General features: G+C 43.0%; 1 protein-coding gene across 1 annotated transcript in view; it reads right to left on the bottom strand.

Moving 5' to 3' along the window:
- Window positions 1-24,386, bottom strand: part of cntn5 (contactin 5) — a gene marked incomplete at its 3' end in the record, with an annotated part of 117,996 nt that extends 93,610 nt beyond the window's left edge. The window contains exon 1 of the mRNA XM_084437795.1: window positions 24,281-24,386. Coding sequence (XP_084293921.1) covers window positions 24,281-24,335 — 55 coding nt within the window. The 5' untranslated portion in view covers window positions 24,336-24,386. The remainder of the gene's footprint in view (window positions 1-24,280) is intronic.
- Between the last annotated feature and the right edge of the window lie 201 nt (window positions 24,387-24,587).

Below are 24,587 nucleotides of genomic sequence, written 5' to 3' on the forward strand. Positions count from 1 at the left end.
AAATGGTGCTCAGAGAGCACAGGGCTCCGCCCATTAATGCATTTTGTTGGTGTAATTGAGTTGAAATGGTTAAACTCACTTCTCAGTATAAATATAGCACACTTGCACCATTGAGGAGTAAGCTTTTTGGTGTTGTAACTGATAGTGGTTTTTTTATTAGAGGTGGTCATGTATGAACACAACTGAACATACTTGTGTACTCGTGATTCATGCTCTACAACATCAGGAGGATTCGCCCTTTCCTCACTAATGAAACGGCGCAGGTACTCATCCAGGCCCTGGTCATCTCCCGCCTGGACTACTGCAACTCCCTCCTCGCGGGGGCACCGGCGTCAGCCATTAAACCTCTGGAACTTGTCCAGAAAGCTGCTGCTCGCCTGGTGTTCAACCACCCCAAGTTCTCCCACACAACTTCCCTTCTCCGTTCCCTACACTGGCTCCCTGTAGCGGCTCGCATCCAGTTTAAAACTCTGGCGCTAACCTACAGGGCAATGAAAGGAACAGCCCCCTCCTACCTCCAGGCCATGGTCAAACCCTACATCCCCTCCCGACCACTACGCTCTGCTACCTCAGGGCGACTGGTTGCCCCGTCACTCCGAGGCTCCTGCGGTCGATCGACACGGTCACGGCTCTTCTCTGTCCTGGCCCCGCAGTGGTGGAATGAGCTGCCCACTGATGTCAGGACAGCAGAGTCGCTGCCCATCTTTCGTCGCAGGCTCAAAACTCATCTCTTCAAGAAGTACTACAACAATCCTCCCACCTAAGCACTTATTATATTATATTGCACTGTACTTTAGATTGTGATTCTTGCACTTTGCTTCAGCACTAGATTATGCTCTTAGTCACTTGTTTGTTTTAGAAAGAAGATGCACTTGTGAGTTCTGGCAAGTAGTAGTACATTGGCTCTTCCTACGTTAAATGCAATTATTGTTAGTCGCTTTGGATAAAAGCGTCTGCTAAATGACTGTAATGTAATGTAATGTAAATGTGTAATTTTTGTGCTTGGCTGGAAGCCAGCGCACCTAGTATAGCGTTTGTCCGGTTATCACTCCATTCCTCCCTCCCTCCCTTTCTCCGGACAATGGTGTCCATGCCTCTGGGAGGCATGTGATGGATAATACAGTTTTTTTTTCATTTGCTTAAACACTCAAATGAAAAAGCACACAGTGAGTGAAACCTGACACTCAAGGGGTAAAACCTCAGCCCAGATGTGCAGGTAGTTTATGACTTATAGACTAATACCACAGGATCCAGGCTAAGGAAATGTAACTTTTCCCAATACAGTGTTTATCTGATTTGTTTTTCATGAACCAGATATGATTTTGTTTTACATGCATAGAAACATAAGACAATAGTGGGCGCAAACAGCAAAAAAAAAAGGATTGATATTAAAAGATGTGCGAACATTCCATTTTAGCGTGGGGCCATTTTGGTTATCGCCACGGCTGGAATGCAAACTGACCAATAGAGACAATGGACTGGATCTATACTGTTGTATAATAAAGCATTATGGAACGAGAGGCAGTGGGACGCACGGATATCGCCACGGATAGCGGGACTGGTTAGGCACGACGCGCAGCGGAGTACCGTTACACCCCGCTAGCCGTGGCGATATCCGTGACATCCCACGGCTTCGAGTTCCATAATGCTTTTATGGAAAAAAAAGAAAGACAATACGAATATTAAATACAATTATTTTTAATGGAACTATTTATTAATCATTTGCAGATACTTCCTCTGAAAAAGGGAACGTTGGCACGCAACGACAATGCTACGGCACATCTTTGTAAATCTATAGGCTACTAATAAGAGGTGGATTGATATTAAAAGATGTGCGAACATTCCATTTTAGCGTGGGGATATCGTGGTTATCGCCACGGCTGGAATGCAAACTGACCAATAGAGACAATGGACCGGATCTATACCGTTGTATAAATGAACTTCATTCATAGGGGATTATTTTATTATTGTGGAAGCTTGTGTAAGGTGCCTGTTGGTCTCGTTTAATCTGAATTTGAGCGTCATATTCGCATTAACAAAATTATGCGAGCATAACTTTCTCATATTATTTTCATGTATTCCATCCATTTCCATTCTATTCTAAGATGGTGGCGTGGTGGTTCACTTGAACGTTTTGTGATGTCAGTCAGGGACTGAATTGGTTAGTGTGTGTGTTATTTAATTAAGCATGTAAGTGAGCTGCGTGCTGCTGGTGCCATAATCTTACAGTATGTGAGCGTGATTTTTGCATTAACAAAATTATTTTTGTTAATCTTAAAGCTTAAAGATTCCTTTATGACCTATCCGTCCATCATCATACATGCAAATAATGAATAAACATCTTGCTGTGTTTGTGTGACTTAAAATCCCAGATTAAATGAAAAAATAAAAATATTGCAGGCAGGAGAATGTCTGCAAATCATCCATGCTTCTAGAGGGAAGAGAAGACTGGTAGAGAGTCTTTAATCAGTTTACTTCTCACCATTGGATAAAGTGCTTTGAAGGAGCTGAACAATAATCATGTGCCTTTGGGGAGTTGTCTGCTGCAAAATATGTTGCTATCTTCAAATGTAAGGTTGGCAATTACTCTACTTATTCATAATTGCATTAAAGTCTAATCATCCTGCAGTGGATATTTTTTTATGCTAGAAAACTTACATGAAGAAAGGAGAGCAAATTCAATTGAAAGTATGTGTTTACTGGGTCTGTCTGTCAGTCTAGAATGCCTTAATAGTAAAAGGCAGGCCTCCGTGTCCAGGCCTCCGTGTCCAGGCCTCAGTTTCCATGCCTCAGCCACACTCACCCTCTGCTGTGTCAATCATAGACAATCTCATTGGTGCATCATGGAAGGGCAATAACATATCTTAACATTGTATAGGGCAATAACCATCAAGAACATGAACCACAACAGGGTATAAACTTATCAGATTCTCTGTGGAAAGTCACATTCAGAGTTCACACTGGTGGTTAACTCCAGACAAAGCCTATTATAAAGGGAAAGACTCTTTTGTGTGTTTGACTGGTAGCGCTGACAGGAAGCAGGCTCTTGTCAACAGTCACCTTCATCTGATAAAGGCAATGACCCTCGCAGTTCCCTCTGATCCTCGCCTTCCAGAGGGGTAGAAAAAATATATCACAGCCCGGAGGCTGAGTACACTGAACACTGCGGTGCTACAGAGGTTAGTGAACTGATGTCAGAAGAGATCATTCCAAGCCCTAACATCACCTCAATGATAACATCACACAAGAGCCACAACATGGGCACGCTGCCCAATACTATCCCGCAGTAGCTGCTTTTACTCTTGAGATAATTATCCTAGAACGACAATGTCTGTAATTAGTGCCAGGAATTGTAATTAGCACCTCTATAGGGGTCTGGCAAAGTTGTGAGATTCACAGTGGAGCCAGTGTGGCAGGTGATCAACATAGTCCAGCCATGCATGATGTGATGATGATCACACTGTGAGGATGGCATCATGTTCCTAATCTGGTGACATCTGCTCGGATTTGTGAGGCCGTCAGTATTCCGCTTCTTTTTCACACAATGCTTTTCTTGACATAGCAATGTGCCTTGATCAAAAAGGCTTTGGTCTATTTTCAACCCGAGGTGCCTGGAGAGAAAATTGCAAGAAGGCGATCCAGTTTTAAAAAGTGATGTAGTGTGTGACCGTGGCCTATGCTCCTGAGAGTCCGCATGAGAAGTGTCTACAGGGTGGACAGGCGATACCACAGACAGGGTGAACAGGCGATACCACAGACAGGGTGGTCAGGCGATACCACAGACAGGGTGGTCAGGTGATACCACAGACAGGGTGGTCAGGCGATACCACAGACAGGGTGGACAGGCGATACCACAGACAGGGTGGACAGGCGATACCACAGACAGGGTGGACAGGCGATACCACAGACAGGGTGGACAGGCAACATGCAGCAGTTGAACTACATTTCTAAGCTGGGGGAAATGGCTGATTTAGCTGTGACCATGAACCACCCCTTGTCTGCAGCCTGCGGAACTGTGGTGTGGAAAATTAATAAGAATAACATAAGTAGGTGAGACGTTGATTGGGGCTCAAGTAGACGTACATGATTACCCATAGCCTGTAAGATTAATGAAGGCCCTCTGAGGGAGATTATATTGACGGAAGCTGATTATGCTTGAGACCGTTTAGTCAGAGGAATATCATTACTGATAGAACAGTCCATATTTCATACTGTATGTGGATTCCCACTCCCTGCAGATCTGACATCTTACTAAAACCCAGTCTTTCCCCCCTGGTGCTTTTCACACAGTGAGGCATTCATGTGCACAAATTGAGTCTGACTTCAGCCACGCAAATGAAACGTTGATACCACAGGGCTGCTAACACAGCACTGTATACAGGTATCTGACGTATCCTGATGTTTAGTCTTACTGTCAGGACTCTGCAAAGGAGAAGTACTGTATGGATATGTGTCCTTGTTCAACAGATGTTGACTCATTTGATATGCACAAATTCTAAAGGATATATCCTCATTCAGACTCCAGTTCTGATCTACATCTCCTCAATAGCTTTTATATTCGCTGCTGCCAAAATGCCAAAATCAACAGATAATATTCAAGTTACCAGTATCAACATCAATCAGTCATCAGCAATTAACTTTAATACATTTCATCATAGTTTACAGTTTTCTAAATCTCATACTGGATATTTTGCATTTCTCATTGTATTTATTCATGACTTTCTCTCTCTTTGTGCGCTGCATGCAAATATCAACCCTTCTCCTCAGAGGTTCACTTATGAAACCATATTTCTGATGTACGACCCCTTTGCCCTTGGTGAAAATGATTTCATGCATCAGTTAGACTGCAGTACACATCTATATTCCCTCCAGCCCAGATTCAATATTGTGAGACACCTTATGAGTTAGCTGAGGCAGAGTGAATTACAATTAAGCTTAAAAACTGTACAATATGCTTAAATAACACAACATTAAAAGAATACTCTAAAAACAATACTATAAAACACTACTCTAAAACTCTAAAACAATAGTCAAAGGCAGTAGTTTTCAAAGTGTGAGGAGCGCCTCCCCTCGGGGGCGCCTGAGTAGGCGCACAGAAACCCAAACCTGACTCGCCAGGTGGTTTGCTCACGTGGCTAGAGAAACTAACGTGTAATGTGATTTTATGTATTTGAATGAAAAGAGAAAAATAAAACAAATAATGATAGAGATGTGTTAAATTTGAGTACATGGTGGGCTGTAAATTCAATAAATGTAGCCTCCCCGCCGTTCTATTTCTAACCCTGCCGTGGCAATGCGCAACAAACTGAAGCATCGAAAATATTATGAAGCGTACATCAATTTGGGATGTCATGGCTAGGATCTAGCGATAGCCCACAACCACAATGTGTGGTTAGCAAAGAAGTGCTGGCTAATGATAGCATGAGACCTGCTAAACATCGCCGACATCTGGAAGCTAAGCACAACGAGCTAGCATCAAAACCACCAGTTTTTTTTTTTTTTCCAAAAATCAACAGTCAGTCAACTTAGGCGGAGTGGGTGGAATCGAGACCCCAGCTAAATGTCAAGGCCACTGAGGCTTATATCTACAGTACGCCTCGCAAAAGCAGGTAAACTGCACAATAGGCTATTGGAGAAACCTTAGTGTTACCAGCTGCAATGTGCTCCATAATGATGGGAAAGCAGCAGCACAGACAAACTATGGCATGCCGGATAAGTCATTGAACAGGATTCTGTGGGCATGTTGGGTTGTATATCCCAGTTCTCTGAAGGGAGGCCCACTGTCTTAGACTTTTAAACCCCTGCTCTAAAGCAATACTCTAAATAGTTCCAGTGTTATCCCCATCACCATGCTCGGTTCAGAAATTACTTAAATGTTCCAATAATTATTAAAAAATAAATAAAAATCACATTCCTTTCACTTCCATATCAATTCTAATGCTCCCCGAAAAATATCTACTGCGGCAGATGGTAATCAGTCTTCACCGTCACACTGGGCCCTCCTTCTCCCTAATCTCTCAAAATAATGAAAGTTCTGGTTACAAATCAGAGCTATTCTATGGCTGAAACACAAGCTCTCTCATACTGTATCTAACCCAACAGAAAATAAGAACTCAGCACATATACAGTATAGTATACAGAACATATACAGTATGCTTACTGTATACTCAGCATGTATACAGTAAGCATACCCAGCATAGTAACTATATAAATAACTGGAAATCTCAGACAAAATCATCTAAATACTAATATGGTAATACATAAACATGCATAAACATTCATAATAAACATTCATTCATTTTCTATTGAGACAAATATTAAATATCAAAATGTCAAATATCTTCTGATCTTTTGTTTTTTCTTCATCACAAAAATATGATTAGTCATATTGTCTAAAGTTGCCCAGGCAGAAGAACAATAATAGCCAATCACATACTCCTTAAAAATGAAACAGCCAATCAGTTCTATTTGAATTTGATTTAATTTAGTTTGAATCCTTGGATATGAATAATGTACTGAGATTAATGTTTTGAAGAAGGCAGGAGATGGGAGGCTTTTCTTGTGGGAGGATTATGGTAGGCTTTTCTCACCATTTAGAACACCATTACTCTACCATGAACCACTAGGACAAACTGTAGGCCTAGTGTATCTCTGAAGACCAAATACTGTACAAGGACCAGTCTGCACTTAATGTACAGTAGAGTATTGTGGTGGCCAACTACTTTAAAGGTGCGGGTCCACCGGCAAACTTTATTTTAGAGCCAGCACTGTTTTCTTGTTGTTTCCAATGGGTAATGAGCTCTAGAGAGGAGACCTTTGTTCCAAGCACTTTTTAGCACTATAGTGCCATATGACCTCTAAGCTTTTATTTTGCAGTTGAAAAAGTTGACATTTTAAGGCTAAAGTGCAGGCTGTAAACGACTGTTCTGACGACAATGACTGTCAAGACTACAGAGACAGCGAACATTAGCACTAGCTAACACTAGCTATCTATCTGAACTTATACCCCAGTCTGCAAAAACACAACACTCTGTGCTAACAGAACTGTCAAACATTGGTAACCTAGCCAAGCTTGTCCAGTGCACTCTAAAGCAGCTGTAAGCTTGGAACTGTTTAGCTACACAGCCTAATGTATCTGATTTTGAGGGCAAAATATAGGCCTGCTGTATGAAAAACACAACAAGACTGAATCAAATACTTCCACACACTTATCCACCAGCAGACAGCAATCTGGGTTTTCCACTGAGGTTGTTGCAGTCATGGACATTATGGATATAAATGTATGGATGTCACATAATTTCCTCCAACTAAACCAGGACAAAACAGAAGTACTGATCATTGGAGAAAAGGCTGAAAGAGAGAAACTATCTGCACATTTAAAAACTCTGTAAATTGACACCAAATGCCAGGCTAAAAACCTAGGTGTCATACTTGACTCAGATCTTAATTTCGAAAACCACATCAAGAATATTACGAAGACATCTTTTTACCACTTAAGGAACATTGCCAAGGTGCAACCGTTTCTCTCTCAGGCTGACACCAAAAGACTAATGCATGCTTTCATCACAAGCAGGCTGGACTACTGCAATGCTCTACTATCAGGCCTACCAAAGAAAGCAATCTCTAAACTACAAATGATACAGAATGCTGCAGCACGAGTCCTCACTAAGACTAGACCGAGGGCACACATCACACCAGTCTTAAAATCACTACACTGGTTACCTGTCAACTCTAGAATAGACTTTAAAATACTATTACTAGTCTATAAATCTCTCCAGTCACGCGCCTGGATACATTTCAGACATGCTTGTCAGGTACATGCCCAACAGACCACTCAGATCCTCAGCTACTTAACTCTTAACAGTTCCAAAAGCCTGGACCAAGAAACACGGAGAGGCAGCTTTTAGTTTCTATGCCCCCAACCTCTGGAACACCCTGCCGGAGTGCCTAAGAAGAGCCGAAACAACGGAGGTCTTTAAGCGAGATCTCAAGACGTACCTTTTCGGCCTAGCCTACAATCACTAGCCAGGACCTTGAGACACAGAAAGGCAGTCTCCAACCTACCTGTGAATCCTCTGTATACATTGGTGTATACCTTGCTATGCACTGTATGTATATCGAGATGCGTACAGAAGCTGGTTGCCCTGAAACAGGCATGTTCTGTTCTAATATCTGTGTTGCTTCTATGGCGTGCTACTAACCGTTTTCTGCCTCCCCTCTCCCTAGTGCCTCTCTCTCTCCCTCCTATCTTCTAACCAGGTCCAGTGGATGCCCCACTATCACCCGCAGACCACCCTGAGTCCAATAGATACCCCCATGTCAGCTGTGGATGTCGTAGCATTTAGTTAACACACACACACGTACACACAGACATACATCAGTCCACATCCGGCTTAGGCCTGGACCTGGGCCCAGTCCCCCTTCCCCTCACCCTAACCCGGGTCCGTATCCTTTACCCACCCCCACCCTACACCTCTACCTGGACCCAAGCACACTCATGCTCACACACACACAGACATACACCAGTCCTGTGCTCAGATCCCCTTCCCCTAACCCGGGTCCGTATCCTTTTCCTACCCCCTCTCTACCCCAACCCCTGCCTCTATCTGGGCCCAGGCACACTCACGCACACACAGACACACACCAGTATTTGCCATACCTCTCCCATGATGCCCTTAGCCTTTCTTGCTCTGAAAATGTAATTTAATGTAATTTATTGCTCTATAAATGTTCTTAGCCGTTGACATTACACTCTGTACATATACTCTATATACACTCACCTTGTCCTTGCACCCTGTCTAATGTTGTCTCCATCAGTGGTATGCACCATTGACCAAAGCTAATTCCTAGTATGTGTAAAACTACCTTGCCAATAAACTGATTCTGAATAAACTGAAAAATGAATACCTTGGGGCTGAAAACATAGGTCTAGAGCCTTAGATCATCTTTCCATGTGACTTATTTCCAACGTCATGGCTGCTTTTTTGCTAGAAATAACCTTGAAAATTATTTTGACCTTGGATATGCTACTTCTTGGGACAAAATTACTTCTGATTTGGATTCCTTGCACCAGCAAAATTGAAACATTAATATTATACAATGATCTAGTACTAACAGGAACTTTGATATTCTCTCTTTCCGCCGAGGGCCACATTGGAGATTCTGCATACCGGCCACCAGGCAGCTACCCCAACTTGTATGCAGTGGTTTTTGACATCCTTATGCCCATACCTCACACCATGCGACATTTCAGAAACTTTTTTTTTTTTTTTTCCAATTCCCTCAACTACTGTGGTTGGATAATGAATGATTGAATGATTGAAATTGCTGATTGTTCAGCAATTACAGCTGATTACAGCTGAGGCGCATGACCCCTGTCCTGCATAAATTACACGAGGCTAATTAATTGGAAAACCTGTTTTACGGACATGCAGAAATAATAAAATGTAGGCTACTGCTGCACTGAGGCACAACTACCAGTGCAAGCGACATTTGCACAGATTTGATACACTAAAATCTCCTCACATACAAGACACATGTATAGTTGAACCTAGTAGCTATGCATAATATGGATAGGGACTGGGACTGGGTTGAGAGCACAGCCTCCTTTCATAAACATGTTATGGATAGACCGGGTAGAGAGTCTAGAGCAAAGTCCTACATGAGAGGGTGTGTGCATTTATTCCAGAAACAATAATTGTGCAAACCAGGCCAACGAGAGGTGATGGATTGGTGCAGGGCACAGAGAGATACCTGCACAGTCCTCTGGAATAAATAACCTGACCAAGTGCTGTCAGCTGTTAACAACCCAGACACCATGGAATGAATTGCTCAGATCAAAAATCAATGGAGAGAAATTGACTCAGCAAAAACAAATTAACTGTACTAGCCACTCAGACCTGGTAAGCCAGTCGAAAGCTGACAATACAGTAGATATAAAGAAGGGTCAGCATTACAAGGGAGGGGCCCTACCCCTTACTCCTAACACTTCATTTTGCACAGTCATATTTAGGCGTAGGGTCGTCCGAATCCTCGAGGGTGTCAAGTGTAGGGGTAAGGGCGAGGGTACATAGCCATTGAAACAGACATTTTTCAGACCCACACTTCAAATCAAGGGCTATGAGAAGGCAACAAAAGAACACCACACATTTCCAAAATACTACTGTTGTTGTGTCACAGAATATCATTTTAAGGTTTTGTTTTTAGGCGGGAATATACTTGTTCAACTTCAAATCTGTGGTCAATGTATCAAGATAGAGCCAATTGGAAAATTTGCTTAGACGTTTCCGGAGCTGCTAGCCATCAAGATGACTGGGCGGTCAGCACTCATGGTACACTGCCAACAGCCTGATCTCGGCAAATAGTTTAGAAATCTTCCGCTGGGTCTAATGGCTGTGTTGTGGTCCATTTAGGGTAGGCTAACATTAGGCAGACAAGCACAAATGTAGCCTAATATTTTCTTCATTAAGAAAGATGGGCTATGATAGATAGCCCATCTATCATAAGACTATGATAACTATTGTATTATTTTTGTTTAATATTGTTTAAATTACCTTTTCTTTATAACAAGCCTAGAAAACGAAACATCTCTATGGCATGCTGATATGCTAACAACATTGTTTTAAGGCTGATTTGTGCATGACAGTCCCGCATTTTGACACATCTCTATGTCGCATTTACCCCCCTTTGATAGTATATGAGTGACATTCGAAATGTAACTAGTCCATCAACGAAGTTGCTGCGCTTGTTACCGCTCTATGCAGACCGGCGGATTAAAATAGAGGACCTACTGATGATGTATCTGTCTTGAAGGGGTGTCCCATTACATAGGGGGAGATTTCAGCCCACTAGCCCTTGGCACTCTGTACTGAGGGGCAAGGGGTAGAGGTAAGGTTAAAAATGAGAAATTGGATTCGGCCTTACATTACGGAAGCGACATTAAAGTCCCATGCAGCGGTGCGATTGCTATTAGGTTATCACACTTGTATTCCTCCAGAAAGGCAAATGTTTCTAATCTGCCACCTGCATCATGTGCAGACAGACTTTCAGACAGACTGATCAATAATTTTAGCAAGAGAAAGCAGAGAGGACGGGCTTTGTTTCACATGGAACTCCTGACTCGGCAGCTGATCACACACTGTAAACATTTAATCAGCTGCTCTTTTCTGTGTTTCCTAAACTACCCGGCAACCTTGTGGCACAGTAATTGCCTGGGGTACAGGATTAGATCAGAGAAGACAGAGCAAGTGCACCAAACAAGCCTGGAGCCTCATTGTCAAAGGAAGCTTAAGTACATCTCAGCGCAAGTATTTGCATCCCAGACACATTTTGTGGACGTTCCATCTTGTTCCACACTGCCAATACTGATCGTTTTGTTTTTGTTTTGTGATAGCAGCTGGTATAGCAGTACAGTTCCATTTAAATACATTTCATCCATCAAATTAAGTTCACAGTAGGCCTACTCACATTTGCTCAATATTCATCATTCATTACCTCAATATATAATCATTACCTCAATATTCGCATGGTAATGTTTACATTACTGTATGTAAACAATACCATGTGCGTGCTTTCTAGGTTGCACAACATGACTTAGCGAGATAACGGGAGTAGTGACCACATTCTACACCAGGCAGGGGCGGCCTGGCGCGCTAACTGGCCTGGCCCACGCTGAATGCCCCCCCCCCCCCCAATCAACAAATCGCACGACAATCAGAATTGCCTGTCAGCAACGCCCCCCCCTGCCCCCCCCCCCTCAACAAAACGAAACTGAAAGTGTTCCATCTCACCGCCTCGGCTCGTGGCCTGACTGGGGCAACATTTCCACGGCTGAATTATTTCCCCAGTCCGCCCCTGGGTAATCAAGTAAAGTTCTAAGAGGTCAAGCCAGGGTCCGGTGGTGATGGGTGCGTTTTTTATGCCCTCAACGCAGATTTGTTTCCTTGCATATTCCTATCAAATTGTTGTATAGCAGCAGGTATGTTAATGTGAAATATGCATGGAAGTTAAAATATTGTTGACTTCAGTTGTATGGTCCCCAACTTACTTTAAAATCAAATAAAGTAGGCTACATTTCTCGGAACATATGAGACAAACAGGTTTAGAGCTACCCGCGGGGAGAATGAATATATACAACTCGGTCTGCTTGATGGAACGTCCTATTTTAAACATCTATTTTTCTTATTTTAGAGCAAGGCATGTATAGGCTGACGTTACTTCTGTATTATATTATCTCACAGCCCTCTTTGTTTGTCGTTACGTTTCTCCGGTCATGCAGTGTCCAACTCCAACTAATATTTGCAAGGAATGGCTCTGATAACAGTAACATTAACGATAGCTAGGCTGTCACATGTAGACTGGGTGATGTCAGACAATGAACACGCAGATTTGATTGGCTAGCGACACGTGAGATATTAAACAAATGCTGTAAAATACTACAAAGGCTGCGCAGGCTCAAACTAGTTGCCTACGCTCCGTCAAAAGGGAGAAATTCTCAATGATTTATCGTGTTATAAGACGCGGTCCGGAATGAATGGCTTCTGGGTCCGGATCCGGATCGGTCCGCCTGTTGACAATGGCTGTTCTACACTATCCTGAGTCTTGAATTCCAGGGGCTGCCCTCCAGCGAACGAACATAGGCTACAGAATGTAGCCTAACTTAACATTAATTGGAAGTGAATTGAAATCCTCATCTGGGAACACATTTCCCTCAGTCCAGCATCTATTTTTGTTCACTGCAAACTACCTTTCAAACTACCTTTCAGGCCTGCCCCAGCTTGCATGCGAGAGAACAGAGCTTCACACGACGAAAGAGAGGGCGCGTGTGGGAGAGATTGTGTGCGCGTTGTTGAAACTTTTGTACCTTGCTTCTGTTCAGGAATTTACATCCAAACACCTTAAACCTTTGTCCTCTCACTTCTCTTGTAATTCATCACCTCCCCCAAATCTTCACATAGCTGTGCTAACATACAAAATGGCTTCCAGAGAAGGCCATCTGTCTACAATAGATTAACCATCCTTTGTCCCCAATTGCCGCCCTTTTTCTCATGTCACATGTCTGTACTCTTGGCCACGCCTGCCATTTCATATGACGTACAATGGAGTAGCCAATCACATCCTGGAAGCACCGTACCTTTGTTTTGATTGCATATAAGGCACAGCAAAACCCATAATCGGGACTTCGCTGACTAAACCACCCTTGTTGCGTTTTCAGGAAGTCCTTGCGCTCGTATGCTTTTCACAATAAACCAGACCTAACCTTTTGAACGAATCTTGGTAAATCCTTTTTGACTAGATCAGTTATATTACTATCACACTTCCCCCACAAGGCTATTTAGTCCTGGCATACATTGCAGATGGTATATGTGACAAAGCAACATGTTCCATGTGGGGAACCCCACATAGAAGAGACGCAGGAGAAGATCAAAGAAGCATTGGCACTTTATCTTTTCCTGCGTCCCTTCCATGTGGGGTTCCCCAAGGTTCTATCCTTGGGTCTCTCCTTTTAGCCCTTGATTTGCTTCCCCTAGGGTCTATTATTAAAAAACATGGCATATCATTCCATTTTTAGGCAGACGACTCCCAAGTATACAGTACCTGCCTCTGAAACGCAATTACCCTAATGCTTTAATGTAATTCCTCTGTTGGAGTGTCTCAAGGACATGAACGCCTGGCTGTCTGTCTATTTTTTACCTCAATGAGAGTAGAACTGAGGTCATTATGTTTGGACCCAGTGGTCCTGGTACTGCACCCCCTGACCTGGGCCCCCTTAACTCGTCTGTCAAACTCATAAGCTGAATCCCAAATCGCGCACTTAGGCGAAAGTGCAGAGCACTCGCGGCCTTGTGGCCTTACATGCGCGTTCCCACCAAGTCCACAAGGGCTCAGGGTAGTCCCAAAACGGAATTGCTAGGTCTACAAGTGCGCCACTGCCGCCATTTTGCACACTTTAACTGCACTTACCGAAAGTCCGCAATTTCGCAGACTTGGGAGCAGAAAATACCCACAGTCCACAGCGTCTCATGTGACACAGTGCTTGAGTGCATCCGAGTCATGATCCGAGTCACACATAAATGATGACATTTGCCGATAACACATTTATCTTGAAATCCACATGCTGCAAACATATCCCACCCAACATACATTATATTATTATTAATTTAAAACAGACGTCAGTTTGCAGAGCCGAGCGGAACTGAGGAGTGCATCAGAGCAGCCTCTGCGTGGAGGGACGCGGCAGCCAATGAAAACGAAGTGGGAGGGGCATTGAGCTAAACTGGCTTGGGAATCGTTGGCACTCCGCTGGAAGTGCTGTCCCATTTAATTCACGGCCCTGCACCCTCTGGCCCTTCCAGCTGATGTCAATTAAGTGCTCAGGCCTCAGGCCGCAAGTGCGAGGGGCCGCAAGGGTGGTTTGCGCACTCAGATTGGGATTCGGCTATAGTAAGAAACCTGGGTGTGAAAATGGATGCCGAGTTGTTGCTGGATAACAGGGGCGGACTGGGGACATAATTCAGGTTGGGCAATGCAGCCCCAGTCGGCCCACTGAACAGGCTTTCCGATTTGTTGAGTGGGGGAGGGGGGGCGCGGGTCCCTCACCGGCCCACTTGGATTTTGAGAGTGTCATTCATGCTACTCTACTCAACTTGACTACCACAATGCCCTGTATGCTGGTGTTAGCCAGGCCTCACTGTCACGCTTACAGTTTGTACAAAATGCTGCTGCTCGGCTCCTGACAGGAACACTGTCTCAAGGTTTGAGAAATATGTGATAGTGCTTGTATTTCTGATCACATGCCTATTTTATTTTCTGCTGTTGTCCCATGCTTTGTAGTTGCTACTCGTCCCCCTACATGCGGTTTTCGTGCTATAAACACTGACACCTCACTGCAGTTTTCTACAGCTTTTAATGACTTTGCTTTCTAGTGTGAACGGGTTTGTGGAGGAGCTTGTTGCTCTTTTTAACTCCACTTGCACTAGCATCCTGGACTCCATCGCCCCTTTGAGGAGCAAACACCCCATGGCATGTTCTGAACCATGGATGAAGGACTATCTGTTTGCGCAGACGATCATGCCTGCATGCTGAGAGAAAGTGGAAGAAGGACAAGTTGCATGTCTCCTTTGGGATTCTACAGAACTGTTTAATGGAGTATCAGAGAGCCATGAAGGCTGCGAAAACTGAACACATCTCCAACCTTGTCTCTAAGAATATTGGTAAATCTAAGGTTCTGTTGAATACTCGACTTGTAAACCCTCGAGATACTGCCCCTGTTGTACCAGTGGTAGCTTCCGAGATTGACCTGACATCCCTACTAACACAATCAGGTTGCAGCAATGTTGCAGAAACGTGCAATTTAGACTTTTGTATGGTCCACTCAACGTCAAGTTAAACGTGCATGCAACGCAAACGCGGTATCTGCACACAAGTTGCTGCAACGTGCAGGTCCAACGTGTCTGCAACGTGCCTGCAATGTCCACACAACGTTGTGATTTCCGTGATGATTTCGATGTATATGGCTGCAACGTTGTATACACGTTTATATATTATTTTATTTTTATTTTATTACGTTATTATTATTATACACGTAACTTTGTTACGTTGCTGCAACGTGGTCTACACTTCTGTTGGCGTCCTTTATAATTTGCATTACAAAACAAATCAGCTCCTTGCACAAGCTCCTCTACTTCCTGAAACTCTACAGGCATATTTCTTTACCGTCCTATACTATTGGATAGCAATTGCGATGAATCCGGTGTGCAGCACACCTGATCAATCACTTCCATCCACTAGTATAGGACAGGAAAGAAATACGCCTGTAGAGTGTCAGGAAGTAGTGGAGCTTCTGCAAAGAGCCTATTAATGTCATAGTCAATGCAGCAAGCAAAATGATGGTACAAAAGTTATGACAACACCATTAACAGTTAAGAACAATTTATTTTATTAAAAAAGTACACACAATGTCTGGCCTGCAACATGATAAACAAGTTTTAAAAACAAAAAGGATTTTAAAAAACAACAACAAAAAAACAGTTATTTACAAAAAAAGTTATACAAAAAAAATGACAGGCTGTGCTCAGATAGGCTGGGGGGGGAGGGGGGCTGTGCTCAGATAGGCTGTGGGTGGGCGTCAGATGGGCTGGGGGGCAGCTAGGAAGGGAAGTCTTCCTCATCAGAATGCTGGGGAGTGCTCAGATGGACTGTTCTTGGATGGGCTGTGCTCAGACGGACTTCTGCAGATACCTAAAGACATAATGAAATGGCCGTAAATACACAACGCACATACATGCACAAAAAAGTGGTACACAATCTTTGGAACCATGCAGTGTCACTGGGTAGGAGAAACCAAAAAAAAAATACATCACTTACCCTTCTGCATTTAGCAGGGGCATGTTTTAATGTCTCCTGCAGCTGGGCGGCCACCTCCGCCATCGTAGCCTTCGGCATGGAGACCATAACTGCACCTTTAAGTTATCAAGAAAGGTAATGGTTTCAATTCACATCGGCCATGGAACAAAGACGATGTATTAAAAAATATTAAAAATATGAACCATTTCTTACGTGTTAGAACATTGAAGTGTCATACTCTTCAGTGGCTTCTTCCCCTTCTTCCCGTGCACACTGTAGGCGCTCCACACCGCATGTGTGGCAACAGCTGACAGCACCCGCCGGACTGTGTCCGCCAAGTCTCTGCCACCAATGGCACCTAGGTATTGTGTCTGCAAAACAAAGACAGTCATTTACTGTACCCTTCCCTGCAAAAATAAGACAAAGTTCTGCCCTGGAGACACTCACCATCTTCCTCTGATGTTCCCGGTCCTTCAACCTGGCCTCAAAGACCTGCAGCTCCTCCTCCGTTTGGGCAGGGTCCAGTACATCCAGCACTTCTCCCTGGGCTCCAGACTCCCCAGGCCGCATGCTCTGGGCCAGTTCCCTCACACTCTGTGCAAGCTCACAGAGTTGCTCCCGCAAGTCTCAGAACTGCTGATGTACAGACCTCTGGAAATCTAGATAAACACAGATGTGGCTATAAGTACATTGACATAAAACTAAATGAAACTCAAAATATATCCCTGCATGCAACATGAAGTAGTTCCATACCAGCATCTGCAGAGCAGCATCGATTGGGTAGAGGGGTACATGGAGTCAATGGTGCTGGAGCCGTTTTCTTGGGCGACGGCATCACAGACCTAACTGAAAACCAAAAGGGATAAAGGAAAGGTATTAGCAGGAAACTTTATGGTGTTGGCAGCATGCTTTGGCTTCTGGCATTTGAAGGAAAATAAATTAAGACATTAACAGGTAGAAATCACAACACCACAGCAGTACATGCCACTCTTACCTGGTCTGGCTGGGGTGCTATACCTGGGGTCTGGGCCCCGCTCGCTCACATGGGACAAGCTTGGAAAATCTGCAAGATGAGTAAAATGGTATTCAAAATAAATAAATAATAGTCCAACTATCAGTGTGCAGCAGGCATAGACATTTCATTTCAACACAAACATGCATACCTGGATTGTACAGCACACGTGGATTGTACTGGACAGCCGGCAGAGGCCTTTCAACTCCTGCACCTGGCATACCGTCTTTGGCCTGCATTGTGGGGACCAACGGCTGCCCGGGGCTTGGAATATCTAGTGGAATATCAGTATATTAGCTCAGATTACTCGATTTCAAAAGTACTACTCTTTTGGGACTGTTGAATGCACTTTAGTATATTACCTTCGTCACTGGAGTGATAGCGCGTGTTGCGCCGTCTCTTTCGAACGTCTTGGCACTCGTCCATTGACGACTGCTGCTCAAAGACTTTTGCCATGAGCCTGGCACCTTCGTAATGATCTGTGTGCATAAAGTACCATAATCAATACATTTCAGCCATCCTTTTTCCTCAGAATAATGAGTCATGATCTTTTACCCCCCCCATCAGTATTTTTTAACAGCTTAAAATGCAAACAGTACCAGTTGTGGACTTTGGGAAAACCCGGACTCTGGAGCGCCCAGACAGGGTTAGGTTCCACACAGCTCTTTATCCGTTGGCTGACTCATTCATTGGCCAGGAACACATCTGCAACTGTGAGTGAAACCATGTTAGTACCCGCTTCCCTGTACAATTGAAAAGTAGCACACCAATCAGAAACATTGTTCACACAAACATGTTCTTACCCCATCCTTTTTGGAGAGCCAGGATACTGGGACAACCGACAGTGTCCTCCCCCAGAAACTCCACACTGCAATACAGTCTGCCCAATAAACAAAAAGATATTAAGTTTATAAACACATAAGGACCCTATGGGAAAGTAGGCAGAGGGGAAGAAGCGACTAAAACAACAATTCAACAAGTGTTACAATACTTACAGCCGATAAGTAATTAGTGACACGCCACTATTCTATTCTTTTTTTTTTTTTATTCTCTGCCGGTATCTGCCCAGGACAGATGCGGTCAATCATCAGTGTGGGAAACATGAAGCTAGTTTAGGCATTAGCCACTGCAGTGCACAGATTAAATGTATAAGGCCCGTGAATCACGCGTTACTACTCGCAGTTTTAACAGGAACGCCCGTTTCCAACAATACACACCGATACTACTAATGTGGCAAACAAAGCTGCCTCCATCTTTGTTTCGAGCTAACGTTATTGTCCATGGTACCCCGCTTACCTCGTGGGTGGCATCGTTCTCAGTCTCCCACTTTCCAGACAAATGGAAAATATATAAAGCATTATCTTGGCTTCGCCTTCACTTTTGTAAAATTAGCCTAAGATTCGTGATGGCCTTAGAAAGCCTGATACGAGCAAGCTCCCAATGTGAGTCTCAAATTCAGCAGAGTCAAACAAACAATTCACATTTCCCTCAATCCAGCGGCCATTTTAGAGTAACGTTAACTAACACAAACTACCAGCCCAGACCGTTCGCTTATGTTTCTGCAAATGTTCGCGGCGAACACAAAGCCAGCAGTAACAGAAAAAAGGTTTGCAATAGTTTGTCGGAGTATTTGCAATATTGTCTAAACGTTAGTCAAGTTCGGGCCTTGACTTAGCTAGCTAACACAAGGTAGCGTGCTAGCTAGCATTAGCTAACGTTAGCTAGCTAGCATTGGGCTTCCAATTCCTGAACTTAGTTCAGCGTGCAGGTTGAGTTACTTCAATTTACTTAAATTATTACCGGTAAGTAAACAAATAAATAGCTAAACCAACAGTCAAATCAATGTAATTAGATGAGAAAAAAACCCTTAGGTGACGTTAGCTAGATAACTTACCAGAGATGAAGTGCGCACCACACAAAAAAGTGTTTGTTGGTCCCCAATCTGCTCTCTTTATGGCTTTAAACCACAGCTTTCGGCGGTTCCTCTGAAAAGGGTGACATCTCGAGGAGATGCTGAAGAATCTGAGGCCATCATCTTGTCCTTTTCTGTTTGTACAGTTCACAGCACAGCAGCTTTGAGGCATAATTAGCTACATGAAACGGAGCTACTGTGGCTAGCGAGTTCGTTTGCCTTTTTACCCAGAGGCTGCGTGCTCACTCTGCTGTGACGTAGGCGGCGAACACATCTATAGGGAGGGAAAGTAATCTCATCGCCCCCTAGTGGTAGCGTTCCATAATGTCGAGAGAATGAATGGGATTTCTCGACACGTCTTTTGAAAAATGATATCTTGGTCGACACCGAAAAGTTAGTAGAATTTTTTTTAATTAATGAAAAAGCATTCAATTTATAACAAACAGGGAAATATACAATCAATAACATTTCTAAAATGAGTTATTAACCTCAACATACAGTACAATATGAAGGATATAAGCGAAAATTTAAAAATAATAATAATACAGGAGCAGTTTGGCAAAGAATCCTGCCTACTTTAACTGTGAACCAGCAAGCAGTGACGTCACGGGATAGCCCGATTGCTAGCCTAATATGACTGTAATACAACGTTACTGTCACGTTATGTAATGATGTTGCAGGGACCCATGTTGCCAATGTTTCTGCAACGTTGCAGTAAAGTCTAATTAGACTTAGGAGGGTAAAGTTATTTTCGACCATAGATGGACGTTGTCACAACATCGCCTGATGGTAACGTTGCAACTTACCTAAGTACAACGTATCTGCAACCCACTGTGTTAGTAGGGATCACCCTGGTGTACCACCTCCCAGAATGACCTGACATTACACTGGTGTCCCACTCCTCCACCTCCCAGAATGACCTCACATCACCTGGTCACTCACTGAAAAAGAGAAGCTATAATTGTAAACTACATTACAACAATGTTGGTTTTTATCCAAAGTGACTTTAACGTAGGAAAAGCCAATGTACTACTATTGCCAGAACTCACAAGTGCATCTCCTTTCTAAAACAAGTGACTAAGAGCATAGTCTAGTGCTGAAGGCAAAGTGCAAGAATAGCAATCTAAAATACAATAGGTGCTTAAGAGGGAGGATCGTGGTAGTACTTCTTGATGAGATGAGTATTGAGCCTGCGACAAAAGATGGGCAGCGATTCTGCTGTCCTGATGTCAGTGAGCAGTTCGTTCCACCATTGCAGGGCCAGGACAGAGAAGAGCCGTGACCGTGTCGATCGACTGCAGGGGCCTCGGAGTGACGGGGCAACCAATCGCCCCGAGGTAGCAGAGCATAGTGGTCGGGAGGGGGCATAGGGTTTGACCATGGCCTGGAGGTAGTGGGGGGACTGTTCCTTTCATTGCCTTGTAGGCTAGTACCAGAGTTTTAAACTGGATGTGAGCCGCTACAGGGACACAGTGTAGGGAACGGAGAAGGGAAGTTGTGTGGGAGAACTTGGAGTGGTTGAACACCAGGCAAGCAGCAGCTTTCTGGACAAGTTCCAGGGGTTTAATGGCTGACGGCGGGGCCCCAGCAAACATACAAGTTATCCATTGACTCACAGTGCATTATAGTGTGAACAGTAGTTAAGTGTACCATTATACCCTGTGTAAACTTCAAATACAACAGGTACAATAATCTACCACAGGGTACACTACTTTTTTGTAAAATGTTTCTTAGATTTTCTTAGCATTTGAAATAGAGTTGGTATGTATGACAACGCAGAGAAAATAAAAATCTGCAATGAGATCTCTTCTATTTCACCATTGTTTCTCCTAGACAGCAATGAGATCAGTGTCATATTAATGAGACTATTGCTTATGTCTCCTGTTTCTCTGTTTTTTTCTCAGGAGCAAAATACTTTAGTCAACTCACTTTAGACCCCTTTTGATTTTGAAGTCAAATAATACTCAGTTTTTCCCAATGTATCTACCTCATACTTGACTCAGGCTGATCCACTAGAGAGCTCTCTACATAAACTCACATAATTCAAATTCCAGACTTGTTTGTTCCATCTCATATTAGGCTCTGTCTCTAGAGGTCTCTACACAATCTTGAACAGTTCTCATTTCAGCTGTTTTTGGTGCGTCTCAGATTTGCTCATACTGTATTCTGTAATTTGTATCTGCAATGTATATTTGAACATTTCTGCACATATTCTGTATGTACTTCACTCATCTCACACGCATGTATCTCTGCACTATATCCACCCATTGTTTTTAGTATGGTTTGCACTACGTCTGATGATGCCTTAATTTCCTCTGGTGATTGATACTAACGTTACTGTCACTAACGTTACTCTAACATGTGATGAGACGAGTTTGTTAGCTAGCTAGCGTTAGTACTATGCAAACAAACACACAGCATAATTACTTAGTTTCTGCATCATTTCCAAGGACAGTTGGTATTGCTTGTTCATTCAGAAAGAGTTTTTCTGAAAATCCTGCATTGTACTGACCCAGGTCGGGCAAAAAATGGCTAGCACACACTGCCAGTGTTTTGCCAATTTCAGCGGGAACATTTGCATCAAAAATAAAATGTATCCACTCAGCTCTGCTGTTGTTCGAGCTTGGGAGACGATCTGTGCTGCTTAGTACATCCAAGAACAGAGCATTTGCCGTGCAAAGACACTATGCTAGCTAGAGGGATCTGCAAATAATGTCTCTATTGCAGGGATGGGCAGTATTTCTATTACTTGTATTTGAAATACGTATTTCAATTACTTTGGAGTATTTTGTAATTTGTATTTGATAAGGCAGATAAAAATCTAATTTAATTTGTAACAAAATATTTTAGAGTGGAGTTATTTTGTATTTAAAATACTCAAAATACGTCTTCCACGAATAAAAAAATAAAACATTCTTATAATGTTTGATATAACAATAAATAATGTTTTAAGGCACATGTCCCAAGGCTTTTTCCCCCTTTTTTCAGTTGAAAAAAGTTGAGCACAGGGCTCCAAAGACTGTAGACAGTGAACAAGTTAACTAGCTAGCTATCTTCAGTGATGCCAACTTAGCGACTTTGTCACTAGATTTAGCGACTTTCCAGACCCCCCTGGCGACTTATTTCATGAAAAGCGACTAGCGACAAATCTAGCTACTTTTTCTGGTCATTTAGGGAATTATTGTGTTGACAAGGAAGCGAGCTCAGCTCACGAGTCATGACGAGTCAAGCTGCCTTCACATCCTCTCTCCATCGCTTGCTCACACACACACCACACGCGCTGGGATCCCTCCCGCAACAACCAATCGTATTGTCAGAAAAGGTTACTTTACCTAGATAATCGTATTACATGTCTGTAAATAGCCTACGTTATAATTAAGGAAATTGTAGGCTATATTATTTTCCCTTTAGGTTTACAGACCTACATTGTTTAAAAGAAAATGTTATACAGCAACAAAAAAAGCTAATGTTATACAGAGCTAATGTTATACAGCAACAAAAAAACAAGTTTGTAAATAAGTTAATGGTTTGATTGTTTTTTCCATGCCCATCATCATCACATGGCTGATGTAGGCTACTAGGGTTGCACTGTAAAAAATAAAATAAAAAAACGAGAAAAAAAAGCTAATTTTATACAGCAACAAAAAAAACAAGTTTGTAAATATGTAAATAGTTCATTACCCCCCCACCATCTAGCTACTTCTAGCGACTTCTGGGACAGCCAATAGCTACTTCCCTTACTGAAGAGTTGGCAACACTGGCTATCTTGCTGCTGTTAAACTACCTAGACCGTTGGTGGACAGTGAACGCGCAGCTCTTAGACTTTACAGGCATGCTCGCATGGATGCAAATTGACCCACACTACCAGTGCCACGCTGCTCACAACTTCAGATCTTCAAATTCGACGGATTGTCTGTCAAAGTAAATTGTCATCTCAAACTAGTGATCAATGCTAACATGCTGATGACGCTAGCATGCTGTCTAGGCTAGTGTGCAGCATAGCCAGTGTTTAACAAAGCTAGCGATTGATGCTAACATGCTAATAATGCTAGCATGCTGTCTAGGACGACAGAGCTCCTGTCAGAAGTTGTCTTTTAATAGCTTTGCTTAGTTACACTGACATTGTGACTGTTCTCCCTTTTTGTGGGGTTCACCAGAGCTTTGTGTAGCCTATATCATATAGCCTAAACCTGAATACTCTGCTATACAAAATTGAGAGAAAAAATACAAAAAAAGCATTTCCTATATTTTAAATACAAAATACATGTATTGTATTTTGATACATTTTCTGGCACCAGTATTTTGTATTTTATTTTGCTACATTTATTTGAGGGGTATTTTGTATTTTGTATCAAAATACATTTTGATGTATTTTTGCACATTTCTGCTCTATAGCCAGGTAAACAAACGCAGCTGATTGGAGGCATTCAGATGGAGGCGGGATTATTATAATAGGTCCCCGACTGTGACGTAAAGTGACACGGAAGATCTGAATGGCTTGCTGGGACTGACTTTTTTTCTAATGTTTTCATTTCGGCTTACCACAACAACATGACTGTGGTGACTGAGATCCCCACTATTTCTCTTGCTTCTCAAAATAACATATCTAATGTGATTCATCCTTCGCTAACCCTGTCTCATAGCAATGAATCCTCTTTTGCTGTCTTATTTCTCTTAAGGGATCCTTAGGGAAAAAAATATGACAAAAGTAATACTTAAATGATCCACAAATGAGAATTACCATTTTGTCTCCTGAGCAATAGAAAGTATAACACTGAGCAACAGAATTTTCCTATGGAAAGTACAGATGGATAGATAAAATAGTTATGCAAATAGGATCACCATACGGCATATCAAGACACCAATGGCACAAGAAGAAAAGAACGTTTTTGGAAATCAACAGCTAAGCTTATCACTGTGATCGCTGCGTGTTCTCTGGCACACTGCCACACGGTGAGAAGGACAGATAAACCACACTCTTATCTTAGAACAATGCAGCACGCTTCTCCTACCTGAAAGGCCACCGATGATGGACAGGAGGAGAAGTGGTTTCCATGGTGACCCCATGCTTGTTCAGGAGGGTCCCCTCAGCGTGATTGTTAGCAGATCTGTTTCTTCATTAAAGCTGTGCCTGGGAAGGGAAAAACGTGGAGAGAAAAAATGCAGACCGGTTTGAAGGCACCCCAGGTTCTCATAGAAGGGCTATTTCAGAAATGAGCTTTTCCGTACAGCTCAAGAGACAATTAAGGATGGTTTGAGTTGCAGATGTACTGTACTGGTTGGCCCCTGGGTAACATGCAGCAGATAACCAGAAGTTTA

This window comes from Borostomias antarcticus, assembly GCF_949987555.1.
Source record: "Borostomias antarcticus genome assembly, chromosome: 1".
NCBI classification, from domain to species: Eukaryota; Metazoa; Chordata; class Actinopteri; order Stomiiformes; family Stomiidae; genus Borostomias; species Borostomias antarcticus.